Source organism: Parasteatoda tepidariorum, chromosome 5 (assembly GCF_043381705.1).
Source record: "Parasteatoda tepidariorum isolate YZ-2023 chromosome 5, CAS_Ptep_4.0, whole genome shotgun sequence".
Taxonomy (NCBI): Eukaryota; Metazoa; Arthropoda; class Arachnida; order Araneae; family Theridiidae; genus Parasteatoda; species Parasteatoda tepidariorum.
In genome coordinates, this window is record NC_092208.1 from 93,180,272 (window position 1) to 93,204,178 (window position 23,907).

The following is a 23,907-nucleotide window of genomic DNA, read 5'->3' on the forward strand; positions in this document are numbered from 1 at the left end:
TGGATCAGTACCCCCAGAGGTATTGATTTGTTGTGGGAACATGGAGGACTTTGAGACTCGACAGATTTAACGTGCATCAGTCACCATTTACTACACGGGGAGTCTTCGGCCGGCGAGGATCGAACCCACGACCTCTTGGATATGGGCCCAGCGCCCTACCGACCAGGCTATCCCGGCCTTCGAAAGGTATGCCAACGGCACGAGGTGTTCCCAGGTGGTCACCCTCCCAAGTACTTCATATATTGGCCAAACTAAGCGTGCTTTAAAGTGCCGTGTCAAGGAACATGAAGCTTATGTCAAAAAACTAGAATTTAAACACTCATCTATTGCCCAACATTGCTGGGACTCTGATCATAATTTTAATTTTTCTTCTTCTAAAGTCATTCAAAATTGTTCTTCAATATTTGATTTAGATTTTTACGTGTCTTATCATATTTTCAAAAATTGCAAACTGTTGGTCAATAACCTATCTAGCAATCCTTATCTTTCTCCTGTTTGGAAATCTATGATTAAACTTAACTAACCCCCCCTTTTTTTTGTTCCTTGCTCCCTATTTGTCATCACCCATCCCTCCTATTGGTCGTTGCTCTAAACCCTCTTGTGACGTCATCTTTTTATATATTTACCCTGTTTTGTCTTATTTCTCTCTGTTGCACTGATGAAGGTTGCCCTTTGAGCATCCAAAACAGCTGTTTGCATTTTTAAATATTTTTTGTGCTCTTAAACGTTGTTTTTACCTTACTTTATATCATTAATTACTAAGCTTAACACTAATTATGTTTTCAATGTTTACTATTTTAACTATTGTACTTTCATGCAATACTTTAAAAAAGTTAAAGTATTATATAATAATGATTTCAAAATTTTTTTTTAGTAATGTATAATTGCTGCCAAATTTTTTTTCTTGAAAACAATCTTTTTAAGCAAAATTCCTTTCTTAACCCACTGACGGTTCTGCACGTAAAAAGTCGCATTTTAACCTGCAGTCTTCTCTGCATAGCAAAACCGGTTTTCCCATGTTAACTGATAGGGGAACTGTGTGTAGGGGAGAAACATTCGCCCAATTTTGCCCTTCTCCTTAACCGCCAGTGGGAAAATTAAAAAAGAATTTCTAGCACATACACAATGTTTAACATTTTTGAGAAAGCTATAGCTGCAACTACAACTAGACAACTTACAGCTACAGATTGTGTATTTTATTTTAAAAATGCTATTAACCAGTATCATAGAAAAATACTTACTTGATCCATTGAACATATTACAGGTTTTTCCTTTCCAAAATGTCAAAGAACTAAAAATAAATTATTAAATAAATAACAAGTTAAGATTTAAATAGTATTACATGTTTAATTGAAAACTTAAAACTAACAAAGCATAATTGCAAGACCTATTTTCCTTACTTTTAGTCATTTAAAATTCCAATGAAAGTAGGGTGATCTAATGTAATATCAGTACAATTAATTGAATTTTTGTATGGATGTGGCCTCCTTTGATAGGAAGAAGCTTAAATTTGGTCAGCAACATATGAATAAGATAAAGTATTTTTTTCCTTTCAAATAAAATTTTTTGGAAAAAATGAATGGCAAATTAATTGTTCTTAGGTAATATTATTTGAAACAATAGTGAGCTACTAGAACAGAATAATGCTCTTTCTAATTCCAGTCACTCCCTGAATCCCAATTCCTAATTGCAAATCAAAAAAAAGAAAGAAACAAAGAAAAAAAAATTTAAGTACAAAAACGCAACATAAGTTACTTGTTTTCTTGCAATCTTTATTATCAAAGTTCTGATGTTTTCTATAAACTATGACAAGGATTCAGCTATTTCTGAATGATGCCATAAACCAATTTCCAAATAATTATACACCAAAAGATCTTTAATAAATTAATATTTCTGATATTATTTCACTCTTCCCAAATTATTTCCTTTAATCATCCTGAAGAAACAATTGAATAAATTGCTTGTCGAGAATACACTCCAACACATTATAACCTTGTATTAAATACAGGGCATCTGCTACATTTTAGATTTTGAAATTCATGACTTTCCATGACTACTTTCAAGAATTTTTTATGACTTAACGAAGTTACTATTTTCTCCGACAAAAACACAACAATAAATTAAAAAAAGCATTATAAAAACATTCATTAAAATGATAGGTAAAACCAAAACTGTTATACTCTGTGTCTTCATATTTATAGATTTTAAATTCAAAAAACAGAGTAAAGAAACAGTTAAAGCAATAAAATAGGTGAAAAAAAATTCAAAAGCAATTTTTTCTTTTTTTCTGCAGAATTACATTCTAAAGATACTTTTCTCGTTCATCGGAAAGGAAAAAAATACTCCTGATTTCTAACTATCTTACTACTTTAATAAAGCAAGCAAACATTTCAGTAAAAGGAAACTTAGAAGTATAAAATTAGAACTTTATACATTGTTAATATGAAGATTAATTGTAATATTTTAACTAAAATAATTCCGTCAACTTACTCTTTTCCATTCCACATATTTATTACGTTCAATTTCTGTAAATCATCCTCTCCCGTGAAAACATTGTAAATTCCATCATCTGTATCATTTTTCTAAAAAAGAAATGGTCTTAAAATTCATTATTGTTCAATAACATAATTATTTAACAAAAATCCTGAATAAGCAGTTTTTATTTCGAAAAAAACTTTTTTTCCTAATATTATTTCTTTGATTGAATTTAAAAGGACGTAATATAATAAATTTACAAAGTAAAATTTAAAATATTATTATCTGTTACACACACATATTTTGTATTAAATACTTTTTTTTTAATAAAATGAGATAAAGAAAACAGTAAATATTAAAGTTATAAGTGTTGTTGTTTCCAATCCTAGCTGGGATAGCGGAGCTATCCCAAATCTATGAGGCCGTGAGTCTTCAAAAAATCGAGGAAAAGGAGAGGTCTCTCAAGAACCTCTTCCATGGTGAAATACAGGCATTCAAGTAGATGGTGAGGACTAGCCTCGCTAGAGTTGCACTTTTTACAAGATGGAAAAAGTTTAATTTGTCCACTGAAAGTGAGGTTCTTAGTATGCCCACTGACAAATCTACAGATAGCGGTTTGGTCGACACGTGTACCCTGAAAGTCAAGGACTCCTCCAGGACGCTTGTGGGGATACCAATTGTGATACGGTGGAACAAGCCAAGCTTTAACTTTAGATTTGTGGATAGAAAATAATTTAGAATAAGTGAGGGCCGTGTTTGGATTGATTGATTGATTGAATGTGGGGTTTAGTGGCACAAGGTCCAAAAACGGACATACTGCGCCAAACACACGGTTTTAAAAACAGATTAAGAGGTCAAGTAAAGCACACGTATAAAATCAGATATAGTGAAAATTCTAAAACAATGTTGTAAAGTTACATACATTAAAATCAATAAAACTGCATGTCAATAAAACGGTAAATTTACTAATCAAATGCAAATCAATAAAACGGTAAATTTACTAAAACACTAAATAGTATAAAACAATTATATACAACTTAAAATTCCAATAGCGCGTAAAAATGCAAAGATGTTAGGATGGTGATTTTTATCTAACAAGTCTTTTATATATAAAATCGTGCTTCCAAAGAAGGTAAGGCGTTGTTGGTTAAAACATGGGCAAGCGATTAAAATATGATGAATTGAAAGTGAAACGTTACAAGTATCGCATCGAGGAGGCGGTTCTCCGAACAGCAAGTGAAGATGAGTCAGCNAATTTTAAATGATCAATTTTGATGATATTATTGATACATTTGCTTCATCAAAAGCACGGAAAATTTAGACATAGTAATTAGTTTTATTAATGTATTATAATCATATGATTATTAAATATATGTATCTCCTTAGAGATAATAAATATTTACTTTTTTATTGTTTTAAAACTGCGTGTTTTTAAAATATTTCTTTATAAATATGTAAAATAAATAATAGGTATGTTTTGAACTAATTCCAGATGATCATATACATTTCAAAATCTAGTCTTGTTCTCTCAACTACATTTTTTGTCTCAAATTTAAAGCCTAGCTTGAGTCTATGACTTTATTCATTTTACTTTATTTATTTATTAAATTGCGAGTATATTTTACATATAATATTACACGGTTTTCGAATGGGGGAGGGGGGAGGGGGGGCGCTGAAAGGGTATTGTGCCCCGGGCGCGAGTTAAGCTCGCTACGCCACTGTGACGATGACCGTGTTTGGAGAGAAGTACCTTCTTTTGCCAACTGATCAGCACGTTCGTTGCCAAAAAGACCCACGTGTGAAAGTTATAAGTAAAGAATATAGTACAGTTCATATATATATATTAAAAAAACAGCATCTTAATAAAGATTATTTTTTGGATTTTTATAAAATATTTTTTAAATTACCTAAACTAGGAAAAAAAGTTTTCAATTCTGATGCCTGCTTAAGTAATTGTTCATTTTCTAAGATAAACATTATACTCAGATGATAGTTTTAAAATGAATAGTTTCTTGTAGAAATCAAACAGCACTTTTTCCAAAAATATTTCAACAAAAAGTTAACATAAAATTCACTTTAGTTCAATTTATGAAAGAGAAATAAACAACTCACCCCATACAGCCAGGCAAATAATCCATTTTTAAAAGGTATATCACTTTTGAGCAAAGGAGAAAGTAAAATTATAATGTCTTTATACCCGTCAAATGCTAATTGTTTAATGGATTTCTTAACAATTAAACGTTCTCCTGCAATGCTAAACGCAAGTGATGCAGCAAGTCTGATGGGCAGATCATAATCCTTTAAAAAGTTGGCAGCAAGCTAGGGAAAAAAAATAGATTATTATCAATGTAAAAATTATGTGAGTATAATAATTAAAATTGTTTGCAGAAATGGAAGAAAGTAAAAGATTTCTTTTCTAGTGTTAATAAAAAAAAGCTAATTTTTTTAAATATAGGTGAAAGTTATCTTTTTTTAACAATGGTAAATACCATGGGAAAAACAGAATCTTCTACAAGGCCATCACATGGTAAATACTGTGCAAACACTAACTAAAAATATCACATATATTTCTAAACAATAAAATAAAAAAATAAATAAAACAGTCAAATAGAACTTATTCAATAGTTACTCAGTATGTGTTTTCTGTAATGATTGCCTTTTAAAGTTAGGTAAGAATCATACAGAAAAATAATAATTTTACTTCAAATTTGGGAATACAATCTTCAACTGTCTTGTGTTTAATTTTTACAAAAATATATATCTATGTATGACTGTTTTGTATTTAATTTTTACAAAAATATATATCTATGTATGCCGCCAAGATTCTACAAATATCTCTAAGGCCAGTCCCTTTCCACACCGCATAAAAGGCTAATAAAAATCTCTCTTCGAACAACATTTGAGGCAAAACTCGATGAAGCAAATAAAAATAAGGACTGGTTGGAAGGAATTAAAGATATTCCATCATGGCCAAGAGAAAAATCTGTAGCCCTTTTTCGCCTTGCCACTGGCCATGACTGTTTATCAAAACACCTGCATAGAATAAAAATCTTTTCGAGCCCCTTTTGTCCGTTATGTAACCTACAAGAAGAAATGGACGCTAACCATCTGAGACGTTGCCCTGCACTTCCTCCTGGGCCCGTGTGGGAACGTTATTGGTGGGCGAGATGCATTATTACAGACCTATAGACTCTTTCTTTTTGTAGCTCTTGTTTCCGTTTTTTGTTCTTTTTTTATATTGTTCTCAGCTACAAATTTGTCTTTCATNGATGATATTTTACTCCCATTTGTGATAAATCTTTACCTTTAAAACAACGAGGTTTCTTGGAGTGCCAAATGACGATGGGCTTTCCTTTTCAAAAGCAGCATTAACACAAAAACACACAGCGAGCCTCTGTTTAGCTTGTTTTCCTCCTTTGGCTACTTCTGCTTTCACATCTAAACTTTTAGTAGGTAAGGCATGGAATAAAAAGTCCTGTCTCATCTAAGTTATAAACATCATTATCTTCATAGCCTGCCAGAATGATTGGAAGCCTTGATTTCCAGTCTTGACACAAATCTTTATCAACATTAGCTGATTCACCACATAAAGTTTTAAAAACAATATTGCTTCTATTACAAAACTTTTAGTTAAAGAATTGGACACACCTGTTTAGATTTATGGCCTTTGCGAGAAGAAAAATGTAAAAAAATGGCTTTCTTGAGAAATTTTTTTAAAAAAAAAATGGCCTTTATTGGAGGTAGTCAGGAAAATGTGGCCCTCTAATGGGAGGAAAATTAACATTATGTCTATGGGGGAAAATTTTCGTTCCTCAAAATATTGGCCCTTAATAGAGGTGGCCTTTAAGTAGAAGTGGCCTTTAGGAGAAGTTTCACTGTATTACTTTTTTTTCCATAATCTAACGAGTATGATTAAATTATAAAGTTCACTCAATTGAATTCATTAGAACCAGGTTTCAAACAGACAAGAGGGGAAAAAATAAACTACTTCAGCATATTTACCAATAAAGGTGCATTAACGGTGGTGATTTTATCATCTTGATTACCAACAGATTCATTCCTGAGAAACTCGAATATTCTAATTTCTTTGAAAGAAACTGTTCCATTTTCATGCCACGTAATGTTTTCTTTCACCCATCTGGACCTATAATATCAAGTAAGTATTAATGTATAACTCCCTAGAATAAGATCAATTATTATTTCAAATTATTAATTCAAATTATGCTTAATTCAAATTATAATCATATCTTGAAGATAAATTTAATCATTCAATAGTTTGCAAAACAAACAAATCTTGCATTAATCGACAATTAAATTAAAATTAACTAAGCACAATTCTAAAACATTTGTACAGTTAAATAAGTGGGAGATAATTAAAGATGCATTAAAAAAAATTAATAAAAAACAGATAATAATTAGCATATTAGAAAAAAAAATTTATGAAATTCTTTGCTTTAGAAAAAAAAAATTTTGCTTTAGGAAAAATATTTTCTACTAGTTTCTAATGTTTTCTTAACTGTGTCACATTTGAAAGAGGATGGTTTCTTGATAAAGATCAAGAATTATTCCACTAGTTCAGAAACTAATCTACATAGACTGAATTATTTTAAAAGTTTAGGTAATACATAGTTTTTTTAGTAATTCATTATTCATAAGAGGAAAAAAAGAGCTTTAAAAAAATAAATAAAAGTTTTAGGAAGTTGAGCCTTCCAATAATTCATTGTCTATGAGATAGAAGATGAAGCATGGGGAAAATTAAGAACAATTCTACATAGGCTGAATTATTTGAAATATTTTATACATTACATAATATTTTTGTAATTTATTATTCATAAGAAGAGAAAAACAACAGTTTCTTAAAAAATAAATATAAGAATTTTATAAAATTACATTTCACAATTATTCCTTGTACTAAAAAATTTGAAGGTGAATGAAGAATGGTAAAAATCAAGAGTTATTTTACTAAACCAAAAATAATTCGAAATAGACTTAGCATTACTTGAAATATTAAAAAATTAAAGAATATACTAAATAAAAATTTAAAATACTTGAAATATTTTATGCAGTTTTAGCAATTCATTATTCATGAAAGGAAAAACAACATTTCCTTAAGAAAACTAACAAAAATTATGTAAAATTGAGTTCTAAAATTATCTTAGATATAGAACATTTAAAAGAAATAGTAAAAATCAAGAGATGTTATATAAGATCAAAGTCTTACTTAAATGCATACGGCCCCACTTCAACAAGATTCGGTTTCTCTTTTCTTCGTAGAAAGCCATCGGGATTAGTTATATTGAAAAAATATAGTCTTTGAGTAATTGGAAGAGGGATATCCTGCCACACATTGTAACCAATAGTCCCATTTTGGATTGCTATTTGCTAGAAATGAATACAGAAAGTAATTAAAATTGAAATTTGTAATACAGAAAAGAGCTAAGAGAAATATTGTACATTCCCCTTAATTTAGACTTTTAAGATTTTATAAGCAATTATCTTTAATTTTATCTTAGAATATGTCTGTGCTAAAAAAACTGTAGTAATAAATAATAAACTGCCTATAAATAAATGAATATGCATTTGGGTGCTTAAATCTAATTCAGAGGGGTTTAAATTTTTAAAGGTAAAAATTATAGATTAAAAATATATTTCTGTCGTTTTAAAATTAAAAATGAAATTCTTCTTTGATGGCGTAACATAAGCTTTTTTTACATCTACTTTTTTATCAAATAAACATTAAATTTTATTTCAATATCCATTATGCAATTAAAAAAATTACAAAAATCAGCCAAATATTTATGCATATTATTCAAATGTCAGTTAAATTATTGTGCTAGAAGAATAGTTTTTTCTAGTACAAAACTGAGAAAATAAAATACATGATACAAGTAATATGTTGATTGTGTGCAAAATTCAATAGCTCAAAAGCCTGAGATTAAATATAACCAGCACAATAAAGTGCACTACTATAAGGCAGAAGTTTATAATGTTCTTAAATATAATAACATATAACATTATTGTAAGCTAAGTCAAACTAAATACTAAACAAGGAAAAAAAAAAAAGTGATGACTGATCAAAGTATGACTCTGCTTGATAGGAATTGTATTTACCTTAAGAAAAAAAAAAAAAAAAANNACCTTAAAAAAAAAAAAAAAAAAGGTAAATTATGTACAGAGCATGAACTAAACCTATGCATTTTACCTGCCAAATTATTCAAATATTGCTTTTAAAAAAGTTCTGTCCCTATAAACAAAACTTGTAGTCCTTTTCCGTTCAACATAATTTAAAATACAATTTGTCGAAACTATGTTTAAGCATTTTATTTTAACCCATGAAATAATTTGTTGAATGTTTGCTACATACATGGAAAATTATTTTACTTAATTAAAAGTTATTTACTTATTAAATTAAATAAAAACTATTTATTAAGCAGAATGAATGCATCAAAATATATGATACTTTCTGTTTACCAGGTCCAAGTAAATTCAATATTTTTTGAGGGAGGAGGGGCACCTCCATTTGGTTTCGCGTAATAAATAAAAATATAATTGTTTAATTCACTCGCACCTGTGAAAAGTATCAAATATATTATAAATTAACAATTAAAAACTCAGATTAAAAAACAGCATCAATATGAATGCATTTCTAACAGGAAAAAATATTGCAAAAAAGAAGAGCCTATACAATAAGGAAATATCTATACAATAAAGAAGTTTTTGCTCTAAGACTTGATTATCATTTAAAACAAAGCTGGCCAACAAGAATATTGTGTTGCCACTATTGGCACTACATATTTCCTAGCCTTTAAAATATCGTTAATAACTTATACTTACTTTTTTAATCATTGTTAATCGAATTATATTTAAATTAAATCAATGAGTTAATCTTTATAAAAGCGAACATAAAATATTTTATTCTTTTCTTATTGATCAATGTAAAGGCTAACTTTTTATTTCAATACTAATGTAGACTCATTAATTCACTGCAGCACCTAATCAAAAACAAAAATCCATTTATAACTCTTTATTATTAATTTCTTACCACAAATATTTTTCAGTTACATGGTTATTCCGATTCTCACAGTCTTGTTGGCTATTCAGGATCCCCAAAGTATTTTCAAACCTAATGTTAATTGGGTTGGCTTTATTTTAGCTACGTTATATTTCGATAATTTGCCAATCTTGGATCTCTTCTCCATGCTGTTGTGTCCGTTAGGAACAAATTCATTCACTTTCAATTTCAAATTTGAGGCAACTGGAGGTGCCCTTTTGGGCCTCTTAGTCCCAATCATTAAAAAAATATCATTCATGCTAAGAAAACTTCTTGACGTAGAGTTATCTTGATCCCTTTAAGGGATTTTTTTAAAAAAAAAATTATGATTTGTATATTTTAAATATGGCCATTTTGAATATACTAATTCTTACTTAATAAAACAAATTTTTACTTAAACAATTTTATTCATTTTCCTTGAGACAATACTTCAACCACCACTATAATATTAATAATCATATTATAATAAGCAGTATTATTATTATTATAATAAGCAGTAATTACCGCTTGCATAAATATTTACTACCACTTTTACACTTTAATTATGATACAATTTTTCTTTAAATAAACTGCAAATGAGAATAAATTACTAACCTTTTTAAGAAGAAAGTTAAATATCACAGGAAAACAGAGGAAGAAAATTATTCCAATAATAGCTAAGAAGGCACCAATACCCAGACACACAACTATATTAAAAAAAAAAAATTAAAAAAAAAAAAAAAAAACAAGACAATCGTCATTTAAATACACCTATTAATTTCATAATATTTTTAGGAACAAATGGATAAAAAGGTAAATTGCTTTAGAAGATGCTTGTATGCAATCTATAACACAACCAAGCACTAATTCCTAGACACACAACATGAAGTATTTAAAGTTCAGACATTCATTAAATTTTATCTAAAATATAGCATTCTAGAACAACTAATTTCATTATATTTTCAAATAAAGTATTTAAAAGAGAGATTAAATAAAATAGAATTGTGATTAGTATACATTGACCTGCTCTACAATATTAATGCAATAGATGATTTGCTTACAGAGACTTGTACTATTATTTGAATTGCTTTTAAATCAATTCTATAAAAATCTTGCAACATATCTCCAGCTTTGTCTAATTAAGATTTTTCACATTTTATTTCATAGTAAATTGTGGTAACAGGGTTAACTATGATACCAGATTTGATAAGGTAGTTTCCTAGTAAGAAGACATTACATGACTATTTATTAAAGGAAAGTTACTTGTAGAGTAATGCATACTTATAGTTAGATAAAATTAACCTACAATTAAGATTTCGCTGACTAAGTAACTTAACAGGCTCAAAGTATTTTTCCTTTAGTTTACTTAAAAAATGCTGACTCCATGTCAATAGCTATGATTATTTAAAGCTTAAATAAGTTTGAATTGAAGTTAAATTTTTTTCCTCGTTAAAGATGTTTGCTGAATTTTTTGTTTTTTGGAATTTTCATTTCTGCTTTAAGTTTTCTGATCACTCTACTTTACTATCTTCTTCTAAAATATCTTTTTATATAAATAAGTTTTATACGATTACAAACAATTCTCATTATTTAAAGGCTGAAACTGTTCTTATACTTCAGATACTTTTGATAAAGTATCTTGTCAAAGATACTTTATTAATAGATTGAATTAGAGGAAAAGATACATTAAATATTTATCACAGGTTTTACACCACAAAAAAAAGTTAGCTAGGAGCAAGTAAATTCAACAGTTTTTACTTAATTATTTTATTTCTGGAATGGTAATTTTGTTTTCTTCAAAAATGAATAAATAAGTAAATAAAATAGTTGAATATACTTTGATCCGACTAAACAAAATGTACGCAAAATAAAAGTCATAGTTAAATTGAGCGATTGCCTATTTTAACCGAGTGTGATTTAACATAAATTTTATTTTACCTTCTTAAATTAAGGAAATTTTAAGAACTAGTAATTATGTATCAAAGCAACTATTGTCTACATTTTTAAAGTAACAAATCTTGGGAAAATATTTATTCAGGTTTTTTTATTAAACTGAGTTCAAAGACAAACAGGTAAAGAGATATGAAAAAAAAATTTTTTTGTCTAAATATAAAAAAATTAGAACATAATTTAATTAATTTCTTCCCAAATAAATTTTCCAATTTTTAAAGTGCTAAATTATTGTTATTACCATTTTACATTCCTATATCTTTTTTTTATTGCTAATGGCCGACACTGAACTACCATAAGTGTTGCTCATTTAAGATTACCCTGTATATTTCTAAGTCTAAACCACTGTATATAAGGTTTGAGAATAAAAACATTTAACAAATGGAAGACTTAAAGACTATAAGATTCTTAATAAGAATAACTTAAATAGAAGATTTTTTCTTAATAAGTACAAAAAATGAAATTTAAGAGCATTAAAACAATAAAATTAATAGTGAATAAGACACAGAAGAGTAGAATATTAATATTTTTTATCAAATTATTAGATCCAATGAAATTAAATTTGATTTTATAAAATACATATTTACAATCTTATGTATGAAAAATAAGTTTCTCTTTTTAGCTAGCTATTAATGAAAAAAGTATTTGAGCATCTTCTTACCATTTTTTCGATGACTTAACATATTTATCTACCTAAATTGAAAGACTTAGTATTGGAAGCATTATAGAACTCTGAACATAACATTAGTTCAAATTGGAAACCAGTTTCTTCTTTCGTCCTTGAAGAAAACTTTAGCTCTTCTGCAGGAAATGGTATTGCTTTGTAGAACTTTTCCTCATCACTATAAAAGAAGGAAAACATTCATTAGATTAAACCACAGACATGCAATAACAAATCAAAGGGAAACATATTACGTCAATGAAAGAAAAAATTACATTTAAAAGCATTCACCTTTAAATTTAATTTAAGAGATCTTTTACATAAATGTAATATACACTTAAAAGAACATAGTTTCATTTCATGTAAATGATTTTTAAAAACATTTCCACAAGCTATCCTTATAGTGTGTCCTTAGATTGTCTATATTTTACACAGAGTCATTGTTACCTGAATTTAATTTTTTAATAGCATTTAAATTATAATTAATATTTCTTATTCATAGGAATAAATTTATAATGTTTCAAATTAGATTTAAAATTAAGTACACTCTTTTTAAAAATGATAAAAATAATATATGTTTAACTGATATAAACCATAGGGAAGTAATAACAAATCAAAAAGGAAAGACATGTTAAGTTAAAGAAAAGTAAAAAAGATATGTACAATTAGTAATTTAAATATATTCATCTTAAAATTTAAATAAAACATATTTTACAAAATAGCCAAATTATTCAACAAAAAATAAGCACCTTTTAAGCACTGTAAAAAAATATCATAATTAGGCAGGGTTGGAAAGTCTTTGACAATTAACGGTTTTTATCTTGTTTTAACCGTCATGTCAAAAACTTTTGGTATTGTTTTTGACAATTGTCAAAAATCATGAAATTTCAAATAATGTAAAACGAATGATGTTTTCATACGCTACGGACAGACATATGCTGAAATAGATTGGGGTTGAATTAATTGTGAAAACGCTGAATAGAACAATGTGAACTGCGTCTTCTGCATAATTCAAAGCAAAATCAACATAGTAAAGGAAAAATCATATTTTGAAACAAGGAAAATTAAGCACTTTTTAAAAACACCCAATGAAAAAAGCACCTTTAAGCACTTTTTAAAAACGCTACGCACCCTGAAAATGCAATATACATCTTTTACATAATGATTTCATTTCATCTAAATCAATTTGAAAAGATTTGCCCCAAATCATTCTTGCCTACATTTCACAAGGAGTTAATAACCAGAATTTCAAATTATAATTCATATTTTCTAAGAAAATTTAAAACATGAATAGTATATATGGATCAAAATTCTGTGATTCATAGAAGTTGGAGTGGTGGCTTGACACAGCTTTGATGTTCTTAGAAAGCTGATATTAGAGTGCTCAGTTTTTCCCACATTGGCATACAATTTTGTATATTCCCTAGCACACATCCAATTGATTATTTGAGGTTAAGAAACTGATTTTGTTGTTTAGAGAAAAAATGAGTTGAAATTTGTTTTGAGATAATTTTAAGATATTTTATTTATTTCAAATGGCAGAGGTGAATTGACAAGTTAAAAAGCAGAATTTTAAGATATATGGAAGCTTTTTTTTGTAAAGGGAAAAAAAAAAAAACTAGAAGCATGATCAAATGACTAGTTTCAAGCTTGACATATTCCTAATTTATCCATCACCAAACATTGCAGAACAGAAGACCAAAGGTTAAATTTTTCTTCACATTATATCATCCTTAATGTATTTCATGCGCTATAAGCCCAACATTAATTATGGTCTTGATTTTACCAAAATGCAATTATTTTAGATCAGTTTATTCACCCATTAAAAATGAGTTGGGAGGTTAATCAATAGGACTAAAATATATTTTATTGGGCAGGATTTGCGAGAGACGAAAAACATAAGAAGATAGATATAATACAAATACACATTTTTACAAAAGTAAATTTTTATAAATTAGATAAATTCTTATAAGTAATAATTACATAAAATAAAGACAAATTCATAAAAAGTAGTTAGCTAATAATATCATAAAAGGTATTATTCAAAGTATATACAAATTCACAAAAGGTAGTAAAAGTAAAAAGTAGTACTAATTATTTTCCAAGTAATGGCTGTAAGTAATTATTTATTAGTTGTTTTTAGTAGATAGATAGCGTGTTTTTAGCAGAAAAATAAAAACGGATAACTATGATAATTCAATTTATTTACATATAAGCCCAACATTACTTGGTATATTTATATTTCTATGATAAATATAAACAGATTTNATGGCTGTAAGTAATTATTTATTAGTTGTTTTTAGTAGATAGATAGCGTGTTTTTAGCAGAAAAATAAAAACGGATAACTATGATAATTCAATTTATTTACATATTTTGTATGATAAATATAAACAGATTTAAATTATCACTTAAATATATTAAATAGGCTTTGAAAACTGATGGCAAATAAAAATGATAAAGACACAATATAACTGATGACAGATAGAAATTATATAGATAGGATTTAAAACTAGTAGTGAGAGAATTTTCTCTCTTTATTTGATTATTTTTCATCGGAATTTTTATTCCATTAAAACCAAATGCAGTTAAGCTGGAAACACAAGTTTTGATAACATCTTTACATGTTATCTCTACGTTAAATTAATTATCCAATGTGTTGGAATTTTTAACATTTATCTCAAACATTGTCACAACAACACTGCATTTCATAGAATATTTTTTATAAATAAATAATGATTTTTCATAATCTATCAAAGTTAAAATCAAAATGTACTAATAAAGAATAATTCAAATTTAAACAAAAATTTGGTTATTTAGATGGTTTTTGAAAAAAAATCAACATTACATAAATCAAAAGAAATCTACATTTTGAGTCTAATTTTTAATTTGACATTTTTAAAAAAATTCTATATCCTATATTTTTATTTATTCACTAAATAGCTTGGTTAAAAATTTATTTAAGTTTTTCAATAAAAAAGCTAATTAATAACAAAAATAAAATAATAACTTTACAAATTTGGTCATTCTAAATAATAGAAAGAATTCTAGAAATTTTAAAAAAATATTTCAAAACCAAATTTTTATAAAATATGCTGGCTATACGTAAAAACGTAGAGATAAGTTAAAAAAATAGCATAAAAGTAGAGTTAATTTTTCTTTAGGCCTTAAGAAAAGTATTACATAAGTGAAAAAATATATAATTAAAATTATAAACGCAGTATTGAAAATTAAAACTACTTTTTGGAAGACTTATATTTAAAAATATAGCATTTTTCTTCTAATACATTGCTTTATTAATGTCTCTAATGCATTCTTGATTAATCACCCGTGCATTAATGTACATGTAGATACATAGCTTAAATTTAGAAACGAGATGACACGAAATTTTCTTAATTAGAAAAACTGTTCACAACATAAATATCCTATAAAAAGTAAATTTTGGAATAAAAATCAACGACTGAAATTATTTTTACCCAAGTACCAAAACCAACTAAATACCAATAGTTACAACGGATAAGAAAGTATTGAAGTTTTTTGATTCTACATTTTTAAATAATTGTAAACTAAAACTAAACTTTATTAATATGAATGTTAATAAATGGAGAGTTGACGTACTTGCTGCAAAATGTCAATTATGGTACTGATTCATGAAAAACAACATTACATTAAAAATTAAGAAAGAATACTAAATAATTATTTCAATAAAAAGGATTAAAATACCAATGGTATTTCATCTTGGCAGCAAACGTCTTTAAAATTAACTATTTTTCGCGCGATCAGCACTAGATTTATTTTTCTAAATTATTATTTTAAACAGGATTCAATCAAAAATACATTTGTACAAAATAACAAAAGGAGGCTTACCTTTCGGAAATCATTAGTGGAATAAAAACCATTAAAAGTTAAAAAATATCTAATTTAGAGGATAAAATTTTTATGCAGGAGATTACTTAGTTTCTCGGACATCATGAATAATTCGTCATTCTAAAAATCTAAAATCTATTGGCCTTCACCTTTTTAGTTGATGGTCGCCAAGATTTTGACTGCCAAGTCTGGCATTTTGAGAGACATCTCTTGTAGCCAAATATCGCCAAAGTGAGGATGATGTGTTCTACGCTTCCACAATGTATGTCATGAGGTTATGACACTCTCTTACGTAATTTTCGCTAGGTTTGCAGATTTTATAAATATTTGAAAGGAAAGCGAGCTACAACTTTCACTTAACGCTAGTAATCATTTATTGCTGATTTTGGTATTCCAGTTTCGTTGGGGTTCAGGGGCTTTGGTTTTAACATTTCTATCAATGGAATATATAAAAAAAAAAGCATTTAAATCTAAATAATTTTATGCATTACATCTTTTTTTTAAAATTATAATGATAAGATTCCAATTGTTTTATGTATATTTAATTAAGCAAACTACTAATCTAATTTAACAAAATAAAAATGTCTTTTCTATAAACCAATTTCGAAACTAAATTATATTATTAAATTTTTCATTATAATCAGGATTTTATTATAAAGTGAAATTAAATCAAATCAAATTGACAATTTTTTTAAATAAACTAAAGTTGAAATCTAATGTTTAATAATTTTTTAAATTTTTAATTTAAATGAATGAACATATTGTGTTACATTTGTATAATTAAATAAATTATTAATCTAATTAAATGAGATTGATAATTTTTTTAAATTAACTAAATTTGATGCTAAATTATACATTGTATTAAATTTTTAATTATAATAATATGATCGCTATTGTGTTGCGCATATATAATTCGATAAAGTAAGTATTCCAAAAATTCTAATTAATGGTAAATCAACATTTGTTCAAATAATATAGTTTTTCCGGTTAGTTTGTTAAACCAATAACCAATATAATTTAACAATAGTTTTTTCAGTTAGCAACCATTTTAGTTTCAAGAATAAATATGTATCTATCTCTTTTTAACTTGCAGGATTTTCACATTGTATTTTTTAAAATAAAATTGAGAATGAAAAAAAAAAAAAAAAGCAATATGAAGTTATTACAATTCTTCGTTTTTTCAAAAACTATATGAAACCTGATTATACAAAATGTGAATGAAAAAGTTTGGAAAAATGAGTTCCACACAAAAATACAAAATTTGACCTCAATATTGACACTTTCAAAGTATTTATTTTAATGGATAAAATCTCTAAAATATTTTCCTATATTATTTTTGTTTAAAATACGCAGATAATTTCTTATATTAATTATAAGACTACATTCTTTTTGAATCAAAACTCTCGCTAAATGGTTTTAATTTTAATTACTTTTAAATTGTTAATATGATTTGGTTAACAGGATTTTTTTCTTCTTCTTTTTTTACCTCTTGGACAATTACAACTAATATAATTATGCGGCTACCACGCTTTTGTTTGCTAGAGTTTTCAAAGTAGATTTTTCAAATAAATTCTGGCTAAAGAAGTTAGAAAACGATATATTGGAGCTTTATATTTTCAAGAACTGATAATTTTAAGAACTGATAATTATATTTTCTAGAAATGTAAAAAACTAAGAAGCCATCGAAAACTAACTGTACAGAAAGTTAAAAAATTTAACCTACAAAATAAGAAAAAAAGTGAGTGTTTAGGAGATCAGCAGAGAAATACAAAATTCGGCTTTAATATTGATATTCTAAATACTTTTTTAAAAATAAATAATTTAAAAGTTTTTATTTATTTTATTTATTTATTTGAACTTTCGCCATTGAAAACGCATGCAAATTATAGCTATGTGGTATTTCCAAAACATTCAATAAATCTCCTTGAAAAACGAAAATTTTCGTTTTTTTTAATAGATAAATAAAAATATTGGTAATGAAAGATACATGCAAATTTCGTACTGATATTTATGATCATGTCATATAAACTTCAAACACTCGAAATATTCTTAGTTATTAGTGATCTATTTGTATGATATTAGGACACATAAATATAAAGATTATGGGGCAATATAAAGATAAGCAACATTTTCAAACTCTCCAATCGGGCCTATTTCAAGAGATCTTTTTTGGGGAAAAAAACTCTGCGATATTCGTATAGGAAATAAAATGTTTCTGAATTTGAGCTTTTATCAAATGGAAATTCCAGAAACTTGTAAGTTACTTAGCTGGAAACAATGCAAATGATTACTTTGATGTAAAAAATTTCACCGTTGAAGAAAAAAATGTAATTTAGGACCCGATCCAGAAGACAAGGGAACTCCTGGATCAAGTATTTGCCTTCGTGGAGGGCTTTTTGATGAAAGTAAGCCGCATTTCTGTTACATGGAGTGGAAAATCACGAAAACCACTCACGATTAGACTGACGGCAAGAGGACTATAACGCATGATACGTCTTTCACTGAGGATATTTTGCGCCAGCATTGTGGTCGGTGCGAGCCGGGTGCTGAATTCCAATCGATCAGGGATTCGAACCCGGGTCATCTCATTGGGAGGTGAGCGCTCTATCCCCTGAGCCCTTATGGCTCCAATATGTATTAATTGAAATAAAATAAGCTATGTTCTAAAAAGCAAAGTTAACGGGAAATTCGTTTCGAAAAACCGTAGAAAATCGTCATTGACAGATGACGCTTAATTAATATGAACACTCCAGAGAGCGCAAAAAAGAAAACGGACCACCCTGAATAACTTTTGATCTAATGATCGGATCTTCAAGTTCTAGGACTCAAACTTAATGGTTTTAGAAAATAATAAGAATTAAACAATAAAAAATCTTTACTAAAATGTATTTTTACAATGGAATTATCTTTGGATAAGCAAATTTTATAATTGAAAGCAAAAAATTGGCGATTCGCTTAAAAAGTTCGCGAAATGTAGCGAAATTTCTAAAAAGTAAATTTAAGATTACGGAGTCCAAATTTTGGAACGCTCTCCTGACCAAACTATTTGGACCACGACTGCACCTTATATTTTAAGGGTCAGAAATTTGAATCCGATGAAAAAAATATATGTTTATTCAGAGAAAGTACGTCTTTGTGTCTGATTTCGTAACTTAAAATATCGCCTGCACTTATTAATTAACATATTTGAGGTCAACCACTAGCACCATTAAGATTGGGTCCTAAATCGTGAAGATCCGATCATTAGATCAAAAAGTTATTCAGGGTAGTCTGTTTTTCTCCCTTCTTTTTTTTGGCGCACTGTACGGTAATATATACTACTAGTATTATGGTAATTAATGCAAATGTGATAAAAACTCTACAACGGGTCTTTCTCTGAATAAGAAATTATTTTTTCCAGTGAATGATAGTAGACAGTTTATTAATATTTAAATAGACATTAAGATGTGAGATAGAGAAATGGTCATGCTCCAAAATCCTAATCAAGCTCTAATTAACTTTTAATAATTTCGGCTTTGGTTAGCTATGTATTTCGCAAAAATGTTGAAGGGTTATGTAATAAGTACTAAGTATGCTAATGTAGGTACAAAATATATTGATGTATTTGGTGATTATTAAGACTGTACCAATACTAAGCAATTTTTACAGTGATACAATGGAAATAAGTGTTTTACGTCCCCTCAAAACGGTTATATACGGGAGAAAATTGCTTGAGGGGGGTAATGTTTGAATACAATGAGTTGTCAACAGACGACAACGAGCAACAGAATCATGACAAGATGCTAAATACATTTTATCTTTATTCTATAGAAATAAACCGGAAAAAAACGAGTTTTGCTTACTTCAATAACGTAAAGCCACCGAAAAGGACAACAAATAACATTTAATAAAACAAAATTGAAATTATTTTAGCTATTTTAATAGAAAAATTTAGTGGTAGAATCAGGTAAGTGTCTTTTCAGAACAAAAGAAAGTTGTATTGGAACTACTATTTTATTATCTATTTATTAAAAGGTGGAACTAATAATTCTTTTCTTTATTTTGTTTACCACTGTCTAATTTGAAACAAAAATTATGCAATCATGCTAAAAACCAAATTCTTGAGTCTTTTTTTAATTCACCCCGTGCTAAGAACGGGTATTCAGCTAATAATAAATAAACAAATAAAATAAATCCCCCCCCCCGGTAAAATAGCTTAGTTCTAAAAAGATAAATCCATAAACTTCGCCTTCTCTTCACACATTCAACTTGCGTATGTTTAGTTTAGGGTAAAAAAATTTGTTTCAATTTCCTTAAAAAATAAAAGCGAAAAAGAAAAATAAGGCGTCGAACGGTCAAAAGAAAATAAGGAAACTTAGTTAGAGAGGAAAATATTCAAAGTACTTACCCGTATGATTATTAAATGTCGTGTTTTAGAATGTAAGAAACCGGCCTACGTTATTCGCAACTTCTTCCTGAACTTATGTTCATTGATATTCAAAATGTATCTGAGTTCTATAAATCTAAAAGCAAACCTTGCATGATGTAGAAACCTTCTCATCAACGCATTCTCAGAAAGAAAAAAAAAATGTGAAAATTTTATGAAAGTTTTAGTGGTGACACAAAAAGCAAACGATTTTCTAAAGAATTCTTGTCGGAAACGCTAGGACTAAAATTCTACTTTTTATTTGTTTTCCGTTCTCATGCAACATATCGTGAGTGATATGATTTGTTTATTTCTCATTGTAACACTTTGTGTATTTATGTTCATCAATTGATTAATTTTAACCTTGATCACATTTTGAATTAAGATTGTATTTGTTTACTTAGCTGAACACCATCTGCTTACCTTAGAAACGATTATTTCCATAATAGTTTTTAATAAAAAATTAGCTTCTTTGAATTTAAGGGCTTATGGAATGAATAAAACGATTATTTAATCAATATAAGAACTTCACACTTAGTACCAAGCAAAATCTGTGTACTGTCATAATTGACAGAAGAAGATAAATGACTGCAAACTCTCTGTATAAGTTAACTATAACCTTTATATATTAACCTCAATGAATTATTTAACTATATATAGTATGCCGGGCATGTAAAGAACGCAGTTTTGACGTCATAAATTAGGAGAGTGTTTATGAAAAAAAAATTAACTATTTAAAATGAATTGTCATTAATTTCTCATAAAAACAATAGTTTTCTTTTTTTAAATGGGCCTGTTAGATATAATATTTCCCAATATATTTGTCCTTTAAATTTTTATTTGTAGCGGTTGTCACGGGTAACAACAAATTCTCTAAGCAATAGATGAATGGTGAAGCAAATTTGTTTTAGAACAAAGCTTTTAAAATCTTTGTCCTAAATTTCAAGACTATTTCGACACCAGTTAATATCCCAACCCAGGCAAAAGCATTTCAAACTTAGCAATTTAGAACAAAAGCGAATGTAAAAATTAAAAAAAGTGGTGGCAGATGTTTTCATGAGGTTGTTGGAAAATTTTCGGGTTTTAATTTTATTTTAATTTTGGAAATAAGGTCAGTTCTGATCCTGATCTTGGCAATTCCAAGAAAAGTGAAATACGGTGGAAGATTTTTTTTCTTCCAATTAAACTGATGTATTCTATATAATTTTTTAGTTGAAAGTATAGTGCACAAAAAAATAAACGGATCAGCCAGAACAACTTCTGATCTAATCCAGGGCTGAATCCTAATGATTTGAGGGGGTGACCTCAAATATGCTAATTAATTAGTGCATTAGATATTGTAAGTTACGAAATCAGCATGTTAATGAAAGTTTCCATAGTTTGTTCAGGAGAGCGATCCAAAATTTGGACCCCTGAATGTTATTTTAACTTTTTGCCTATTTCGCCATATCTCGAGAAATTTTTTAAGCGAATAGAAGAAGCTTTGTACCCAATTATAAAGTTCATTTATCCATCGATAATTCTGTCCAAAAATTAACTTTTAGTAAATATATGTTATTTTTTAAAATTTTATTTACTAATAGTTGAAAAACTTTGAATGGTAAGGTTAAATTTTTTTAAACTTTGTCTTAAAGACTGAAATTTTACATGGCAAAATACAAAATTTGAGCGAAATCGGTCAAATAGTTTCTGAGAAATCGAATTTATAATATATACGACTTTTTTTAAAATTCGTTTTTTCAGGAAATATTCGATCAAATTACATTATTTAAACTGAAGCAAAAAATTTTATACCTTACGATTCATAATGTTTTCGATTGTTATTAAATAAAATGATAAATATTTATTTAAAAGTTCTTTTTTGCATGGAATTATCTTTAGATAAACGAATTTTATAACTGTGTGCAAAGTTTTTCAATTCACTTAAAAAAATTATGATATGGTGAAATACACAAAAAATGAAATTAATATTAAGAGTGATTTGAGATGCAAAATAATCTCATTGTAAGAACCTTAGAACTCACTTTTTAAAATGTAAAATTCAAACAAACGGGATGGATTTTTCACAAATGTCACCAAAATGTCGCCAATGAAGCCATATTTGTGAACGAAGCCTTCATTGTTCATCTTATTTCCTTTTTTAATCCAATTGTTAAACATTAAATTTAACAAACTATCTTCACTACAAAGATACAGTGTGGTAAACTATTCAAACTTTAAGCACTTATTTTGTATTGTCTATATGAAGTCTTTTTAATGCATCTGTTTGGAATACAAATTAATATCAAGTATGTAATAGTTATGAATCAAAATTTTTAATGATAGCGACAAGAATTTTTACTTCAGACGTAATAACTGTGCATATATATGCGCATAATGGTAGAGGAAATCCTCAAATCATCATCGTCCTGCCCCCGTCAGGAGGCATCCGGGGATGATTGCAGAGGAAATATAATAATGAACCATATTTTCAAATTATTCTAGAGAGAACACCCCAATTTCTATGTAAGCAAAAGATTTTTCCTTATATTTTGTTTTGATGTGTGAAGTAAATTGCTGGAACAGATGGGTGTCCCTTTTATATTTATATTTTTTTTTCTAACGCTCAAGCAAAAATATATTTTGATATTTTTCCATTATAAAAACCAGTCTAACTAAAAAAATGTGTTAAATTATCGGAATTATATTTGTGATAAAATATAAAATCCAAAAAAAGTAGTTGCAAATTTTTTTATTCGTATTTAAAAATTTATAAATGATTGATTTTGTAAATTAAAGAAATTTCAATGATGAATAATTGTTTCTCTTACATCTGAATAACTGCAAATAAATGCAAATTAATGCAAAGTTGAAAAATTATTTTTTGGAAGTGTTTGAAAGATTTTGCCTTTAACGCAGAAAAAGACAACGGTGTTTCATGCTGTATTTCCTGGTTATAACTTATAAAAATACTAAATATAATATTTTTCACTTATTTTGACATAAATTAATACAAAATAAAGAAAAAATGTAAAAAATATGTTTCATAAATATTTTTGCGCCTATAGGTTAAGTACAAATTATGAAACAATATAAAGGGATAGTTTGCAAAGCGTCGCATTAGGAGGAAAAAATGTGCATTACCACTGTTTTGCTCTAAACTGAATCTAATTGTAGTCCAAAAAAGCTTCATTTTCAAATTATTCAAGTGAAAACATCAGCTGTAAATTATAAAATGTCTCTTTGTGTACTGTGTTATAATATCTGGTGGAAATTGCTGAACTTCGTGAAGTGCTTAGTTGGAAACAATGGTAAGTAATAGTTTGGTGCAAACTGTCACCTTTGAAAAAAAAAAGTGTTTTAATGCCCCGAATCTATCTGTACCCAAAAAACTCTCTATACCAGTATCTTCCCTTTTCGGTCTCGTTTACAGGCCTGCCCCACATTGGTGACCTTCGGATGTGATGTGAACATGCCTACCTTGACAGAAACTCCCACTTTGATAAAAACACGCCTATCTTAACAGCAACGCCTATCTTAAC

General features: G+C 27.7%; 1 protein-coding gene across 13 annotated transcripts in view; it reads right to left on the reverse strand.

Annotated features, from left to right (window-relative positions):
* LOC107446520 (scavenger receptor class B member 1) overlaps positions 1-23,907 on the reverse strand; it is a 66,691-nt gene that overhangs the window by 22,298 nt on the left and 20,486 nt on the right. For 6 of the 13 annotated variants that reach the window (XR_011636769.1, XM_071180802.1, XM_071180805.1 and 3 more), the window contains exons 2-8: positions 12,117-12,297; positions 10,121-10,212; positions 7,697-7,857; positions 6,478-6,619; positions 4,588-4,794; positions 2,491-2,582; positions 1,242-1,291 (exon numbers count right to left, since the gene is read on the reverse strand). Coding sequence is in view for 10 of the 13 variants with exons in the window: in XM_071180802.1 (XP_071036903.1) it covers positions 1,242-1,291; positions 2,491-2,582; positions 4,588-4,794; positions 6,478-6,619; positions 7,697-7,857; positions 10,121-10,212; positions 12,117-12,138 (766 nt within the window). In the remaining 3 variants the exon portion in view is untranslated. Of the gene's footprint in view, positions 1-1,241; positions 1,292-2,490; positions 2,583-4,587; positions 4,795-6,477; positions 6,620-7,696; positions 7,858-10,120; positions 10,213-12,116; positions 12,298-15,981; positions 16,266-20,368; positions 20,455-23,907 lie in introns of those variants that run through there. The other 7 variants (XR_011636768.1, XR_011636767.1, XM_016061195.3 and 4 more) reach the window with 4 other exon arrangements.